The sequence below is a fragment of the Ursus americanus genome, chromosome 26, assembly GCF_024610735.1.
Source record: "Ursus americanus isolate L20-20 chromosome 26, mUrsAme1.1.p, whole genome shotgun sequence".
Classification (NCBI taxonomy): domain Eukaryota; kingdom Metazoa; phylum Chordata; class Mammalia; order Carnivora; family Ursidae; genus Ursus; species Ursus americanus.
The window spans coordinates 3170288-3183909 of NC_142152.1; the positions used below are offsets into that span (position 1 = coordinate 3170288).

At 46.4% G+C, this 13622-nt stretch overlaps 2 protein-coding genes across 10 annotated transcripts in view; one reads left to right on the top strand and one right to left on the bottom strand.

The window, feature by feature from the left end:
* ATG14 (autophagy related 14) overlaps positions 1-2187 on the top strand; it is a 35519-nt gene extending 33332 nt beyond the window's left edge. Inside the window, exon 10 of the mRNA XM_045810374.2 lies at positions 148-2187. Coding sequence (XP_045666330.2) covers positions 148-454 — 307 coding nt within the window. The 3' untranslated portion in view covers positions 455-2187. The remainder of the gene's footprint in view (positions 1-147) is intronic.
* A 7804-nt stretch (positions 2188-9991) lies between these two features.
* FBXO34 (F-box protein 34) overlaps positions 9992-13622 on the bottom strand; it is a 134048-nt gene continuing 130417 nt past the window's right edge. For all 9 annotated transcript variants that reach the window (XM_087855964.1, XM_045810314.2, XM_045810315.2 and 6 more), the window contains one exon: positions 9992-13219. In XM_087855964.1, coding sequence (XP_087712090.1) covers positions 11089-13209 — 2121 coding nt within the window. In that variant the 5' untranslated portion in view covers positions 13210-13219 and the 3' untranslated portion in view covers positions 9992-11088. The remainder of the gene's footprint in view (positions 13220-13622) is intronic.

A 13622-nucleotide genomic window follows, 5' to 3' on the forward strand; every position in this document is an offset into this window, starting at 1 on the left:
GGTTATTTAGGTGAAGCAAACCGCCATTTAGACCATCAGGGGTACGGTGCAGGCTTGGGAAACAGGTGCAGTGGCGGCTCTGGACCTCCTAGGTCCCGTCAGGCCTGTGTCACTTGTTGTCACAATGTTGGTTGTGTGTGCGCACAGGTCGGGACCCTTTGAAGTGCGAGCCGACCTGGAGGAGTCCATGGAGTTTGTGGACCCCGGCGTGGCTGGGGAATCGGATGAGAGCGGCGACGAGCGCGTCAGTGATGAGGAAACCGACCTGGGCACAGACTGGGAGAACTTGCCGAGCCCCCGGTTTTGTGATATCCCTTCCCAGCCCGTGGAAGGCTCCCAGAGCCAGAGCAGCCAGGCGTCCCCGCCCATTGCGAGCAGCAGTGCGGGTGGGATGATCTCGTCTGCCGCGGCCTCGGTCACCTCCTGGTTTAAGGCTTACACTGGACACCGCTAATGCGCACGGACCGAAACGCACCAGGTTTGTGTCAAGAAAGGTGTTCTTCCACTATGCTCGAGTAAACTGTGTGTTAAGATAGTGCCTGGAACAAAAAGAGGTTATACTGTTGGGTTTTTTAAAAGCAGGGGACAAGCATTTCTATGTATCAAGTGGCCAGTGGGGGTGACCCACACGCTTATAATACAACAGCAGGGTCAGAGGTCCTTCTGCCCAGACCCGTGTTAGTGGAAGACAGACGAGCGTGTGTGTTGTGTTCTGTTGAAGCAGAAAATCCATTTGGGCTCCCTTTGGTCGTGGGCCACAGGACCCACAGAGGGGGGCTGCCACTTTGGTCCTTGTGATGCTGGGGCTGTTCCTGAACACTTTACATTTTAGAAATTGAATCACAAGGAAGTGGTTCTTGATGATTAGGACTCGAAAGAGAAAAACGGTTTCATATGCGTTTGTGCTTATGCCATCATTTTTTGTACAGAGAACCAGCAGGCAATTTGAACTACTTGATTTCTTTAGAATCTGGTCATGTTTGGTTTTTAGGTCAAGGATTTTGGTTTTGTTTGGAAGGGAGGGGCTTTTTGTGGGGCGGGGAAGGGGTAGTTTAAAAATTATTTCACTCCTGCTGCTGCTGTTGTAGCTTGTCAGACATTCCTGTTTTTTCTTTCTCCTACACACCAAAGAAATGAAGGTCTTTTTTATTTTTGGACCCACATCCATGAACAGAAGAAATCCCAGCTGCAAGGATTGCCTGGAGATTTAAAAACTATTTTCTTATATTCTCAACTCGATTATGGAATTTCTACCTAGCTCCACACTGTGTGCATTTTGAAACCAAACTGAGTGAAACGTCATTAAGGTGGTTCCCTTATGTAAGCTAAATGCCTGCGTGGGCACAGGTTAAAAGCCACTTAGCTAAATGGCCTCTGGTCATTCTTTGGTGTCCCAGTTTCTTTCTAAGGGATTCAGTAGGTGGCAGGTTTTCCCAGGGAAAACCATCCTGCTTGTTTTCTTAGAGGTCTTTGTTGCTCTAGGGACACTCCCTTCACTCAGAAATGCAGAGCAAATCATAGCTGATACTACCTTTATCTGACAGAATTTTCCCTCACCAAGAGATCATTTTCAGCTAATGTGTCGTCTTGTCATTCTCTTAGTGACAATCTTATAAGTAAACTGTAGAGAGGCATTATGTACAAATATGTAAGTAGTTTTTTATTTTTAATAATTGCAAAAAAGTCCTATGTAACAACTACAAAAAGAACTCCTATGAAAAATTCCTAACAGGCATTACTACCGTATCTTGTTAGTGTGGTCAGCATGACAGTACCTCAGATAAAGCATTCAGAGACTTACCCTGCCCTAGCTTCTTTTCTTGTAATTATTATAGTTGATAATTTGCCTCCAAATCCGAGGTGCTAAATAGCTTTTGCTGTTGGTATATTTAATCTTTGGTAGAGTTGCAGAAGAAGGGTGTTTATTCCTCCCCAGGAGTTCAGGTTCCCTGGCTCCCTGCATTTCCTACCTAGGGAGGAAACAGGCTCTTCTCCGTGTGGGTTCTCAGTAGCTGGTGTCAGATGCTCGGCTTCGTGATGGCTGAGCTGGCATCGTACCGGCGGGTCTGAGGTTCATAGGGAATGGGTCCGCCAGACTTGTACAAACACCAAACGGACTTAAACTCCCATGAGATAAGGGTTGTCTAGGTACTTCAGACCCTCAAAAAAAAAAAAAAAAAGTTTCAAGCTCAGAGAAGACAGAAGACAGATTTGGGGCTTGGGGAAAGAGATTGACTTGAGCTAAAAGATGGACAGTTAGGTTTCTCTTAGTAGGCCGCTTGAGAAACCAGGAGCGTGAGATTAAGCTAAAGCCTAGAATCTGGAGTTCGCAGCTCCTATCTAGAGAGTAATTCCACAAACCTCAGAAAGATACAGGAAATAGGGATTGATAGGGTATATTTTGTTGTTTTTTTAATATCAACTAGAGGCACTTTATTTGGGGTTAAATGATCAAACCCTTTAGTGGTTTTGAACACCAACATACTGGCTTACACTGCTGAGATATTTTGGTTTTCATTATTTTGCACTGGATCCACTGTAAATATTCTTAAATATACATTTCAACCACTGTTTTTCCTACTCTCTTTGCTGCTCATGAAAATCTTTCATGTGGGGCCAGAACCTTATGTAAGCCGCTTTTTAAAAAATTGAAGCTGGTATTTTTTTTTTTAAACAAAAGCCATAGAACTTGGTCATGTTTTCCATATAAAATGATTTGTTGAAACAAGGTTAATACTAATAATAACCTACAGGCACCAAATAGGCTGCTTAAAATGGTCTGTTAAAGACTTCTTTTTTGTAATGGAATATAACTAAGAGAAGTTTTGCACATCGATAAGTTAAGGGGAAAAACAGTATGTCAACATTGGGTGTATGGACAGGATTCACTTAAGGATTCGTGTATCAATAATTTGGGAAAGAACAGTCAGGGGGCATGCTGTTTTTAAAAGAACTACAGTGTCTGAGAATCTCCTTGTGGTGTCATGTTGCAGGAATTTCCCATTACTCTGCGACTTCCAAACCAGTTTGAGTCGTAACAAATGTTTTCTAAACTTTTATTGTATTATTGCAATAAATCTTTTAACAGTACTTTGTTAATATGTGTGTCTTTTTCACGCTCTGATTACTCGTTTCTGTTGATACATTGAGGGTAGCAAAAATGAGATTTAACTCTGGAATAATTTATACAAATTGTAGGGTAATTTTTTTAAGAATTTTTTTGCTAAGTAAGGAAAAAGTTCTGGTAATCCTAAATATTATAGCTGATGGTGGTATTAAGAATAATGGTCCACCTCAGGTAAGCTGGGAAAAACTAGTTGCTTACCAGTTACGTACTTTCTCTAAAGATGCATTTTTCTTCTGTAGCCATCATATGATGCGTGTGTCCTACAGTGACTTGGTGTCTCACAGCAGCTCCATGGGGAGGTTGCCCGTTTGGAACCTGCCCAGACTTCTCAGGACAAGAGAGAAAGCAAAGTATCAGAGGTTAGAGGGGATCTGTAAATTGAGGGAAAACCAAGTAGTTTGGAGAATCACTCCCCCTACTTCCCCCCAACCCCTTTCAGGTTATAGAGAGTGGGTCACCTGCAGGTAGATGGGGACACCAGGAGTGATTTCGGCAGAACTGTTGCCTGCAGAAAGCTACCCAAGGGTTCCCGACTAGGGCATGTGCTTCAGGACTAGTGCCCTTCTGCGTCCTTAGATAACACTTAAAAACACACTCCTATCTAGTGCAGACCCCAGAGTTACATCATGACTGCTGCAGGAATCGGGGGGAGCACATGGGAAGCACTAAGGGCAGCTTTGTCTTTAGTGGATGGGTGGTCATTAAAAGTTACAGCAACAAAATGGAGTAGGCTTTGGGCAAGTCCTCTAAACTTCAGTTGTGAAATATCAATGAGAGAAAGCCACCACCAGCACACTCCAAGGATCTGGTGAGAAAATACCCTGAAAAAAAAAAAGCAAATAATCCTAAAATTTGTGTAGACCACAAAAGACCCCAAATAGCCAAAGCAGTCTTGAGACAAGAAGAACAAAGCTGAAGGTATCATAAACCTCAGATTTCAAGATAGATATACTCCCATGGTGCAGTACTCAAAACATGATGGTTCTGGCACAGTAACAGAGAAAGAGATCAGTGAAACAGAACACAGCCCAGAAATAGACCACATGTATATGGTCAATTAATCTACGTTACAAAGGAGGCAAGGATATACGATGTGGAAAGACAGTCTCTAAATGGGAAAACTGGACCACTTTCTTATACCATACACACACAGAAAAACTCAAAATGGAGTTAAGATCTAAATGCAAGACTTGAAACCATAAAACTCCTCACAGAACACATACACAGTATGGGATTTGGGGACGACACCAAAATAAAAAGCTTTTGTGTAGCAAAGGAAACCATTAAGAAACATAAAGGCAACCTATTGATTGGAGAAGACATTTGCAAATGATATATCCAATAAGGGGTTAATATCCAAAATATATATATGTACTTCATACAGCTCACCAAAAAAAAAAAAAAAAATCCAAGTCCTAACCTAGACATTTTTTCTAAAGACAGAGAGAGGGGTCCCTGGCTGGCTCAGTCAGCGGAGCATGCAACTCTTAATCTCGGGGTTGGGAGTCTCCCACATTGGGTTAGAGGTTACTTAAAATCTTAAGACAGATGACCAACAGACATGAAAAAGCTCAACATGACATCTCAGGGAAATGCACATCAAAACCACAGTGAGCTGTCACCTCACGCCGGTCATAATGGCTAGTATCAAAAAGACAAGAAGTAAGTGCTGGTGAGGATGCGGAGAAAAGGGAACCCTTAAGCACTGTTTGGTGGGAATGTAAAATGGTACAACCACTGTGGAAAGCAGTATGGAGGTTCCTCAAAAAGTAAAAATAGAATTACCGTATGACCCAGTAATTCCACTACTGGGTATTTACCCAAAGAAAATGAAAACACTAATCTCAAAAAGACTTATGTACCCTATGTTTATGGCGGTGTTATTTACAATAGCCAACATATGGAAGCAATTCAAATGTCCATCGATAGATGAATAGAGAAGATATGGTGTATATACACAATGGAATATTGATTACTCAGCCATAAAAAGAACAAGATTCTTGCCTTTTGTGACATGGATGGACCTAGAAGGTGTTACGTTAAGTGAAATAATTCAGAGAAATACCATGATTTCACTTATATGTGGAATCTGAAAAAAAATGAACACACTCATAGAGAAATGGTGGTTGACAGAGGGGTACGGGGTGGGGGGATGGATGAGACAGGTGAAGGTGATCAAGAGGTACAAACTTTCAGTTATAAAGTAAGTCACAGGGGTGCCTGGCTCACTGAGTAGAGCATACAGCTCACTCGGGATAGTGAGTTCAAGCCCCACACTGGGCGTAGAGCTTACTTAAAAAATAGAGAAGTGGAAAGTACAGCATAGGGAGGAATATTGCAACAACCCTTGAAGTGACAGATGGTAGCTATACTTACTGTGGTGAGCACTGATTATAGAATTGTTGAATCACTATGATGCATACCTGAAACTAATACAACCTTGTCAAATACACTCCAACATTTTTTAAAAGATGGGATTATAAATGAGTGTATTAAAAATGCAGGATTTTGGGCACCACTGAATCAGAATCAGCACTGTCCAGTGGAAATAATGGAATTTGCACATGTGACTAAATTTTGTTAGTCTCATTAAAAAGGTAACAGGTAAAAATTTTTATATTTTATTCAAAATGCCCAAAAATATTTCAACGTGTAAACAATGTGAAAAAAATAATAAGATGGGCCAGAGAAGAGGGGGCCCGCAGAAGGGTCACACTTGTATTCTTGCCCTGAACCACAAAAATACTAGGGAAGGCTTGCCCCTATACCTACACCTTTATACTAACTCCTCCTTGAATTCGTTCATTTTGGGTGTGCCCCCAGTTTCCTATTGAGACCCTGTGCAATGAAGAACCTCTGCAGAGCACAGACCAGACAGATTAAGGGGCCTTAAGCCAAGACTACTGGCCATGGAAAAGAAAGAGGGAACAGGAGAGGTCCGGCCTGTGTACTGCGGCAGTCGCATCCCCATCTCTACTTAGGGGGGGTCAGGGCTGCAGTGAAAGAACTGCTGGCGGCAGGCTACGTGCCCTGCAGGACAATCCCGCTCAACTGCCTCCAGAAAGGAGGCTTAATGAGGAAGAGCAGACTGAAGGCCAACAGCCGAGTCCCAGAATGGGGAAGGCCAGTGGGTCAGGCCTGGCTGGCCCCACCCCTACTCCCTCTGGACTGCAAACAGTTGTGCAAATGGGGATCTAACCTCACAACAGATGGGGACTGACACAAGTACGACCTCGCTCTACGTTTTACTGACTGGCAACGTAGTTGGAATTTGGTTTTTGAAGAACCGCAGCATACTCTTCATACTACTTAACAGACGCCTGAAAATGCCAGTTCGTACATCAACTGGGGGGGGGGGCAGAAAGGAAGGAATTTAAATAGCACAGGTGATACTGCCCTGATTAACCGGGAGATGGGCTGTGCCATTCCTCAAGTCTCACTTTCTGCTGTGCACAGCTCATCCCTCAGCAAGAGCACCTCCTCTTTCGTGCCTGACACACTTCCCACCACTATGCGTGGCATAGGTCGTGCTCTACTGTGTGACGGACACAAAGGATTTCCAAGAGTAATTTCAGCTGTATGCCATTTCTCCCCTAAATGCCAACTTTAGAAACTAATTCCTGCTGTGTTTCATTGTTCCAAAGCGAATTTGACACAAAGGGTCTCCGTACTCATTCGTCCTGAGGTCTTTTCTCTGCCAACTGAAGAGTGGATGGGAGGGCCTCTGGGGAGGTGGAAGGGTTCATTCTGCGTTTTTAGAGGAACATCACGTCTCACAAGGCTTGCTGCGGCGCAGAAGACCGTCCCCTCTCTGTCCTGACCCCCAGCTACCAACACTAGTGGCTGTGCTGCTCTAAGACACCACCAAGGTCACATGAGCCACTGAGAATGGGGTGCCGCCTGACCGGTTTTGCTTAGGCATAGATACACTGGAAGTCACCCAAGGGAGCATGACCGCGATGATGTTTGCTCTGCCCATGAGATTGTGCAAACCCCAGCTATGGCCACAAACTCAGGAACAGCATGAACGTCAACAGAAGGGCCTGCACATTTCTCACAGAGGTACTCTTACCAACTCACAAAGATTGCAACACTAGCTTGTTTGAACCCAGAGGAAGAACAGGGCTAGAAAGGGTCGGCTTCCCCCAGTGCCAGGCGATGTGCACGGCAGAGAACGCATCTCAGTGCCACGGTACCTCTCAGGAGGAGCTCTTGCTACGAGTGCAGTCTGCAGTGTACGGCAAGAAGTCTGGGGCAGACCGGCTTCATTCTGATCTTGAGGCAGGCTGGCTTCTTTTTGTGGGAAAAAGGAGAGGACGAATGGCCAGCCTGCTGAGTGAAGAGTGAAGGTGGTGAAAGCTGTGGAAAATGCCTGGGCATACCCACGTCATAGAAAGTCTCTGAGGCCAGTCCACACGGGTAGGCGGGGACGCCCTGACCAGGTTAGAAGGGACAGCTGGCCAGAGCCCAGAAGGGGAGTTCCTAGATATGCCTAACCATCAGCGCACAGCCTTCTGCAGCCACAAGGCCCAGAGCAGCCTGTGGGCAGGAGAGCCACCAGCAACAGAGCCCAGATCATACCAAGTGCACAACGGACAGTTACCCAGCAAACTCAGAGGGCTGCTGTGGGAACATCCCTAACCGAGAATGCCCCCATGGGACCAGATCATCCTCCTCCCCACTTTGGGTTTCTCTTACTTCAGATGGACAATGACAGCATAGCCCAGGGCCATCAGACTGCGCCAGCACCCCCACATTAAGATGGTCACTAGCAGCATGTACTGTGTGAGGCACTGAGCGGATGGCACGACCAAGCTACTCGCTCGGAAGCTAGAGTGGTGGGGGAGCGAGACCAATCTGTAAAATGGGACGGTGGCAGTAGATAGCAGCTAAATGAGGTGGGTGGGACAGGGCAGGGTGGTCCCAAAGGAGGTGACCCCGAGCACAGAGCTAGCAGTATGCTCAGGCAGGGTACACGGTCTGTTTTGAAAGATCTTTCCCATGGCCATTTTAACGCCAGAGTCATTTTGATAAGGCCTGAAAACAAATTTTTTCTCTTTGCCCCTTTCCCATTTCCAGTTCATTCCTGCCTTGGATATCTGGTGTCATCTGTTGAGGAGGGGACAAAGCCAAACTGCCCCAGAGATGGGGGCAGAGGGCTCTCAGAATCCCAGATTTCTGATTCTGATTTTTTTCTAACAGTGGGAAAGGAAAACTAGGCCAGGCACATCAAGGCCTCTAAACAAAAGTCAAAAGGTGGAAGTCTTCTTTATTTGGGTCCCCATGGCAGGGAGGAGGCTAGAGTCCTGGTGTCCACATTGTTATTTCCTTTCTTATGAGTACAATACTACAGCAGTGCAGGAAAGCAGGGAGTGCTGCACTGTTCCAAGAAATTTAAACTGGGCTGTTTTCACCAGCTTGGCACTAGGGGGCTCTGAAGCACAGCATCTTTCCCCTAAGAGGAAAGCTACACTCCTCTAAAGCAACAGCAGGGAGGGGGTGCCCTCTGATGCCACCTGCTAAATCCTCTATCATTCACACAGCACTGGGAACAGGGTCTGGCCACAGTGTTCAAAAGGGGTCATCCGTGATTTCCGACGCCCCTGAGAAACACACGCCAAGATGGGGTTGGGGCAGTCTTACCTTGTCCTCTGCTCTCCATCAGCCCGAGTCACGGCTTTGTGTCCCATGAGAAAACCAGATCCGGAATGGCTGACTTGGGAAAACCAACCAAAACAACCGTTTATCCTGTGCGTCCACCTGGACAAATGCAGAACCAACAGCTCGTAACGACGACAGCTATGTTTTCCAGGCACTTTCCACACGCCCAGCTGTACTCTAAATCCTGTGTGCAGATCTGCTGTATTCCTAAATCATGAGCCATGACAAAGCTCTCAGGAAGGCGTGCTGAGACTGCCATCTAAAGCAACCACAGGGGAGGAGGGCAAGCACTGGAACCTTCAGCCCAGCGCGCTCGAACTGAAAAGTATTTCCAACGTACCTGCACTGGGGCAAGTCACGAGGCAGGGCAGAGATCCCACGAAGGAAAGGTAAGCTTTCTCAGCCTCTCCTTGTCCTGTGTCACAGGCCCAGGCCAAGTGTGGTCAGAGGTATCATCATCATTGCCTGACAGGCACAGACTTGCTCAGCTCTGAGAGACACTTTCCAGTTTTAGTATCCTGCCTTTTCAGGGAGGAGCAGCTTGCCTACCGGTAAGGGGCAGAAGAACCCAAGGCCGATTCCAGTGTGGAAGCCGCTCCACGGCCACCCACCGCCTCTGCCACAGTGACCCTGGCTCCCCCTGGCTCCAGTCCTGTCCCACTCTGCTTGGCTGACGTAGCCGAAGTCTACTCAACCTTTACCTCTACTCTCCTTCGGGGCCATCACCGCCTGCACTCATAAGTCCCCAGCAGCTCCTCCCTGAACATTCATCATGCTTCTCCACAGCGCGAAGCAGACGGGTTCGGGTGATTTCAAACCAACCTAGTTTTTAGGTCCTTCACAGCAGCTTTTTGGGGCCCAATACCCTCCAGCCGCACCCAGCATTACATGACCACAGAATATATCCTCACCGACTTCTTAACCATTAACTAGTTAGCCCAGACAAGCTTGAGAACGTCCTCCGACAGGAGCTGCAGGAGGTATGGGAAGACGACAAATTCAAGATGAGCGTAGAGTGTTGCAAAAATGTAAGCTCATGATGTTAACTGAAGATGCTCTCTTTTCCCAGGCAGAAAAACAATTTTCTCTCCCTCACCCCCTAACAACTCGAAAAAACTTTTAAATTCTTACGATTCAATTCACAACATAATTCTTCATTATTAATTACCTCAAAGAAGGAGGGGAAAAAATTAGCAACTCAGGTTCCATTTAAGATGCATGTTTTTATTGAATTAAAAAAAAAAATTTGTAACCAGACAGAAAGAGTAAAGTAGACAAGAATGTTATAATCTGACTATATAGTATCTTCTCATTCTTGGTGGATCACTAAAATATAACAAAGGATTGTTCTCTATGCTAATTATAAGGTTGTCCAGTTAAACCATTATTTGGTATCTTCAACAGGTTAACCACTTTTAACTATTTAGAGTTTCTTCTCAGAAACATTCATATATTATACAGGAAACATTCATAGTTTATTTGGGAAACATTCATATTTTATACAGGATGTACAAATTTAAGACGAGACAATTAAAAAAAAACACACACACAATTGTAGCCGCAACACTATCCTAGCTGCATTGTGGGGATTATGTTCAGTCTGCTGTCCACACTATATACAACTGGATTTAATAGTGTTATTTACAGAGGGGCCAAAAGCACTCATCTAAGGTAAAGGCGCTCGGGTTTAATGTGCACTTTCACAGCCCTATGAAAACACAACCATTATGTACACTGTAAACACCACAGGGCATGAAACCCATCTCCAACCACAAACTTCAATCTCACAGATCAAGCATACAAGGGCTAAGGTAAGGTGCCTGACTTTTCCTGTGTAAGCATACTTTTCATCCAAGAGTGCTGCTATTCTTTCCATAGGACACTATTCACTTATTTCAAATATGGTGCCAGTGCTTAAAACATTTCTGGAACCCCTTTTTGGGGATTGCCTGCATAGTCTGCAATGAACTCTTCTGAACGTCCTTGATGGTGGCAAGTCTTCGTCCTTTGAGGATGGATTTGATGTGGGAGGACAGGCATATTCACAGCCAAGTGAATCCAATTGTGGGGTACCACCCTGGACCAGACGGGAGGCGCCACTCTAGAACGACAAGACCAGTTTCCTCGTACAGCTCATAAAGCAAGAGGTTACAAAAATGCCTGAGCAACGGCAGTCCTGATGGAGTAAGTACAGACTCCCCCAGAGTGAGGGCTCTCAGAGGCAACATTCACTTGAACGGTAGAGCTAGGTGCTGTTTTGCAATTTTAAAAACCAGTCCTTTTGTCGCCTCTCACACAGACTAGAATTCCTCTTCAGTTTCGGTTCCCTTTGCTTTCTTATGGATTGCCCGATTGAAGCTGTGGCACGCAGGGACCCAGTGATTGTCATGAAGCCCCAGCTTGCAGCCAGGGAAGCCCTTCTGAGACCGGTGGCAGCACATCCAGTATCCTGGCCCGTAGGGCAATGCCTGGCAATAGGGCTTGGGGTGCCACCGGCACAGGGACACGTCCCCTTTCACGTACTTCTTCTTGCACTGCTTGCACGGGTCCTCTCTATACCGTGGGTCCCGCACCCAGCGCGAATCCGCCGGCCTGATGTTGTAGTATTCAATGATGAACTTGAAATAGCAGCAGGTGCATTTGAGAGCCACTAAGCTCTTGGTGGGCAGTAACCTGAAAATTTTCACCATGAGGTGGTGGGGCAGGAACGCCATGTACTGCTGAGGCTCCAAGAGCTGCTGGATTTTAAACCTGGTCTCCAGAAAGTCATGAGACACCTGCTTCTTCCAACTGGACGTCTCAAGCACCGGTAACGTACCGTCCACAGGAGAGGCTGGCGGGACAAACGCATCCGCGGACACACTTTTTTCCTCAGATGCACTGTCACACTCAGCAGCATCTTGACGCCGGCTGGCCTGCGAAGACTCCCTTGTGCTTTCACTCAACTGGGGACAGGCTGACTCGTGCTGACCAGGCGGCAAAAAAAACAACATCCCTGGAAGTGGGTCTTCACAGGACTTTAAACTAGAAGGCTGGCCTTGCTCGACCTCGGACACAGTGATACGAATGCACGAAGATTCCGTTCTTCTCTGATCAGGGTTCTGGCCGGTGAGTGGCGCGAGCTCTCTACTCATACAATCAACAGCATCCGTGGGCAATTCGATGGCTGGAGAGCAGGTGTGAGGAGGAAAAGGTGACCCGGCAAGTTCCTCTGTCATTTCCACATCGTATCTATTGCCATTTTTCATAGTGCGCTGATCTGGCTCAAATTTTGTGCTGTCCGTGAGGAAATTCACACTTGCTGGCAATGGGGGACAGCCCCGAGGAGCACTGTCCCAGGACTCCTTCCCCTTAGGAGAACAATGGTCAGCTCCCGAGGGGCCACAGTCCACAGGATTCACCTGAGTGTCTGGGGCCTCCAAGGTGCCTTTGTTTGTTTTGCCTTCATCAGCCTGAGTGCCATCTGCAAGCAACACCCGGCCCACATTTCGACGGAAGCTGTTATTCCTCGAGAGGCTCCCGGGCTCTCGCTGGCTCTGCCGCTTCAGGCACTCAGACTCCAGCCTGGCTACCATGTCAAGGACACGGACTGGCTCACTCTGCGGTTCGCCAACCTCAGGATTTCCTCTTTCCGAGGATTCTTCACAAGCTCCTGGAGCCGAAAAGGGCTCGGAGGCTGGGAGCACACCTCTGGACTGCCCAGGAAACCTCACCACGGCAGGTGAGTTAGTGCAGTTTTTCGTACAAGTAGCTAGCAGGGCACTGGCTCTCTGCTCAAGGAAGGCGACCATCTGTATGACCGACAGAGGCCTCCCGGCATAGATGCCATCACCACTGTCACTCACGTAATGCACAGAGCAGTGCTCGATGCCACACGCGAAGGGCTCAGGCGGGTAGCACCTGCTGTTGACTTCCCTCATCCTTTCTAACTGTATTTTGGCTTTTTTAAGATCCCCTGACTTTTTCCTTCTTTTAATAGCTCTCCCATCGATATCCCAGGAGCTTTTTACTTTCATCGATCCTATCCTGTTGCTACACTGGTGGGCTGCAAAGAATGCAATTTTCTCCTTGGTATTTCCCGGTTTCACAACAGCCCAGATATCAAGAGGCCCTTCCCCTTCTTCGCCCTGGTGGATTGTTGCAGATGGTGCATTCTTCTTGGTTTTAACACTCAAGCTGCTCTCTACAGGGCTCTTCCCACTCATGCTGCACAGGACATTTGGAGAAAGAATCCCACAAGGCTTTCGAGATGATGCTTTACCAAGAGAGGGTGAAGGAAAGACACGTGGTCTCATGTAGCTAGCTTTGCATTCTTCATCATTTATAGCTTCTTGGTGGCTCACAGGTGTTCTCAGAGTTTCCTTGCTGATTTCCAGAGGTCGCACTTTCTTCTGGAGTTTCCAGTATGGCTTTAGGTGCATAACAGAGGCTCTGCAGGAAAGAAATACATATTTGATTAAAATGTACTTTTGTTTTTAGAAAAGTTCTGATAGTTCTGACAGTTCTAGCAAGTAACAGAAACATTTTGTCAGTTCATTAAATCTTTACCATACCAACTCTCACTTCGGCTAGTTTTTAATGTACAGATCAAGAATGACGAGAGCAAAACAACCACTTTCCGTGGGGTATAGGCCAGAAAATAAACTGGCAAAGTGGAGGCTGAACAGACAGTGAATTTCAGAAACATTAGTTAGCATTCTACACATAAAATCTTAAAAAAAAAAAAATTTAAAGGACTAATTTTATCTATTTATTTGATGGAGAGAGAGGCAGCGAGAGAGGGAACACAAGGAGGAGGAGTGGGAGAGGGAGAAGCAGGCTTCCCGCTGAGCAG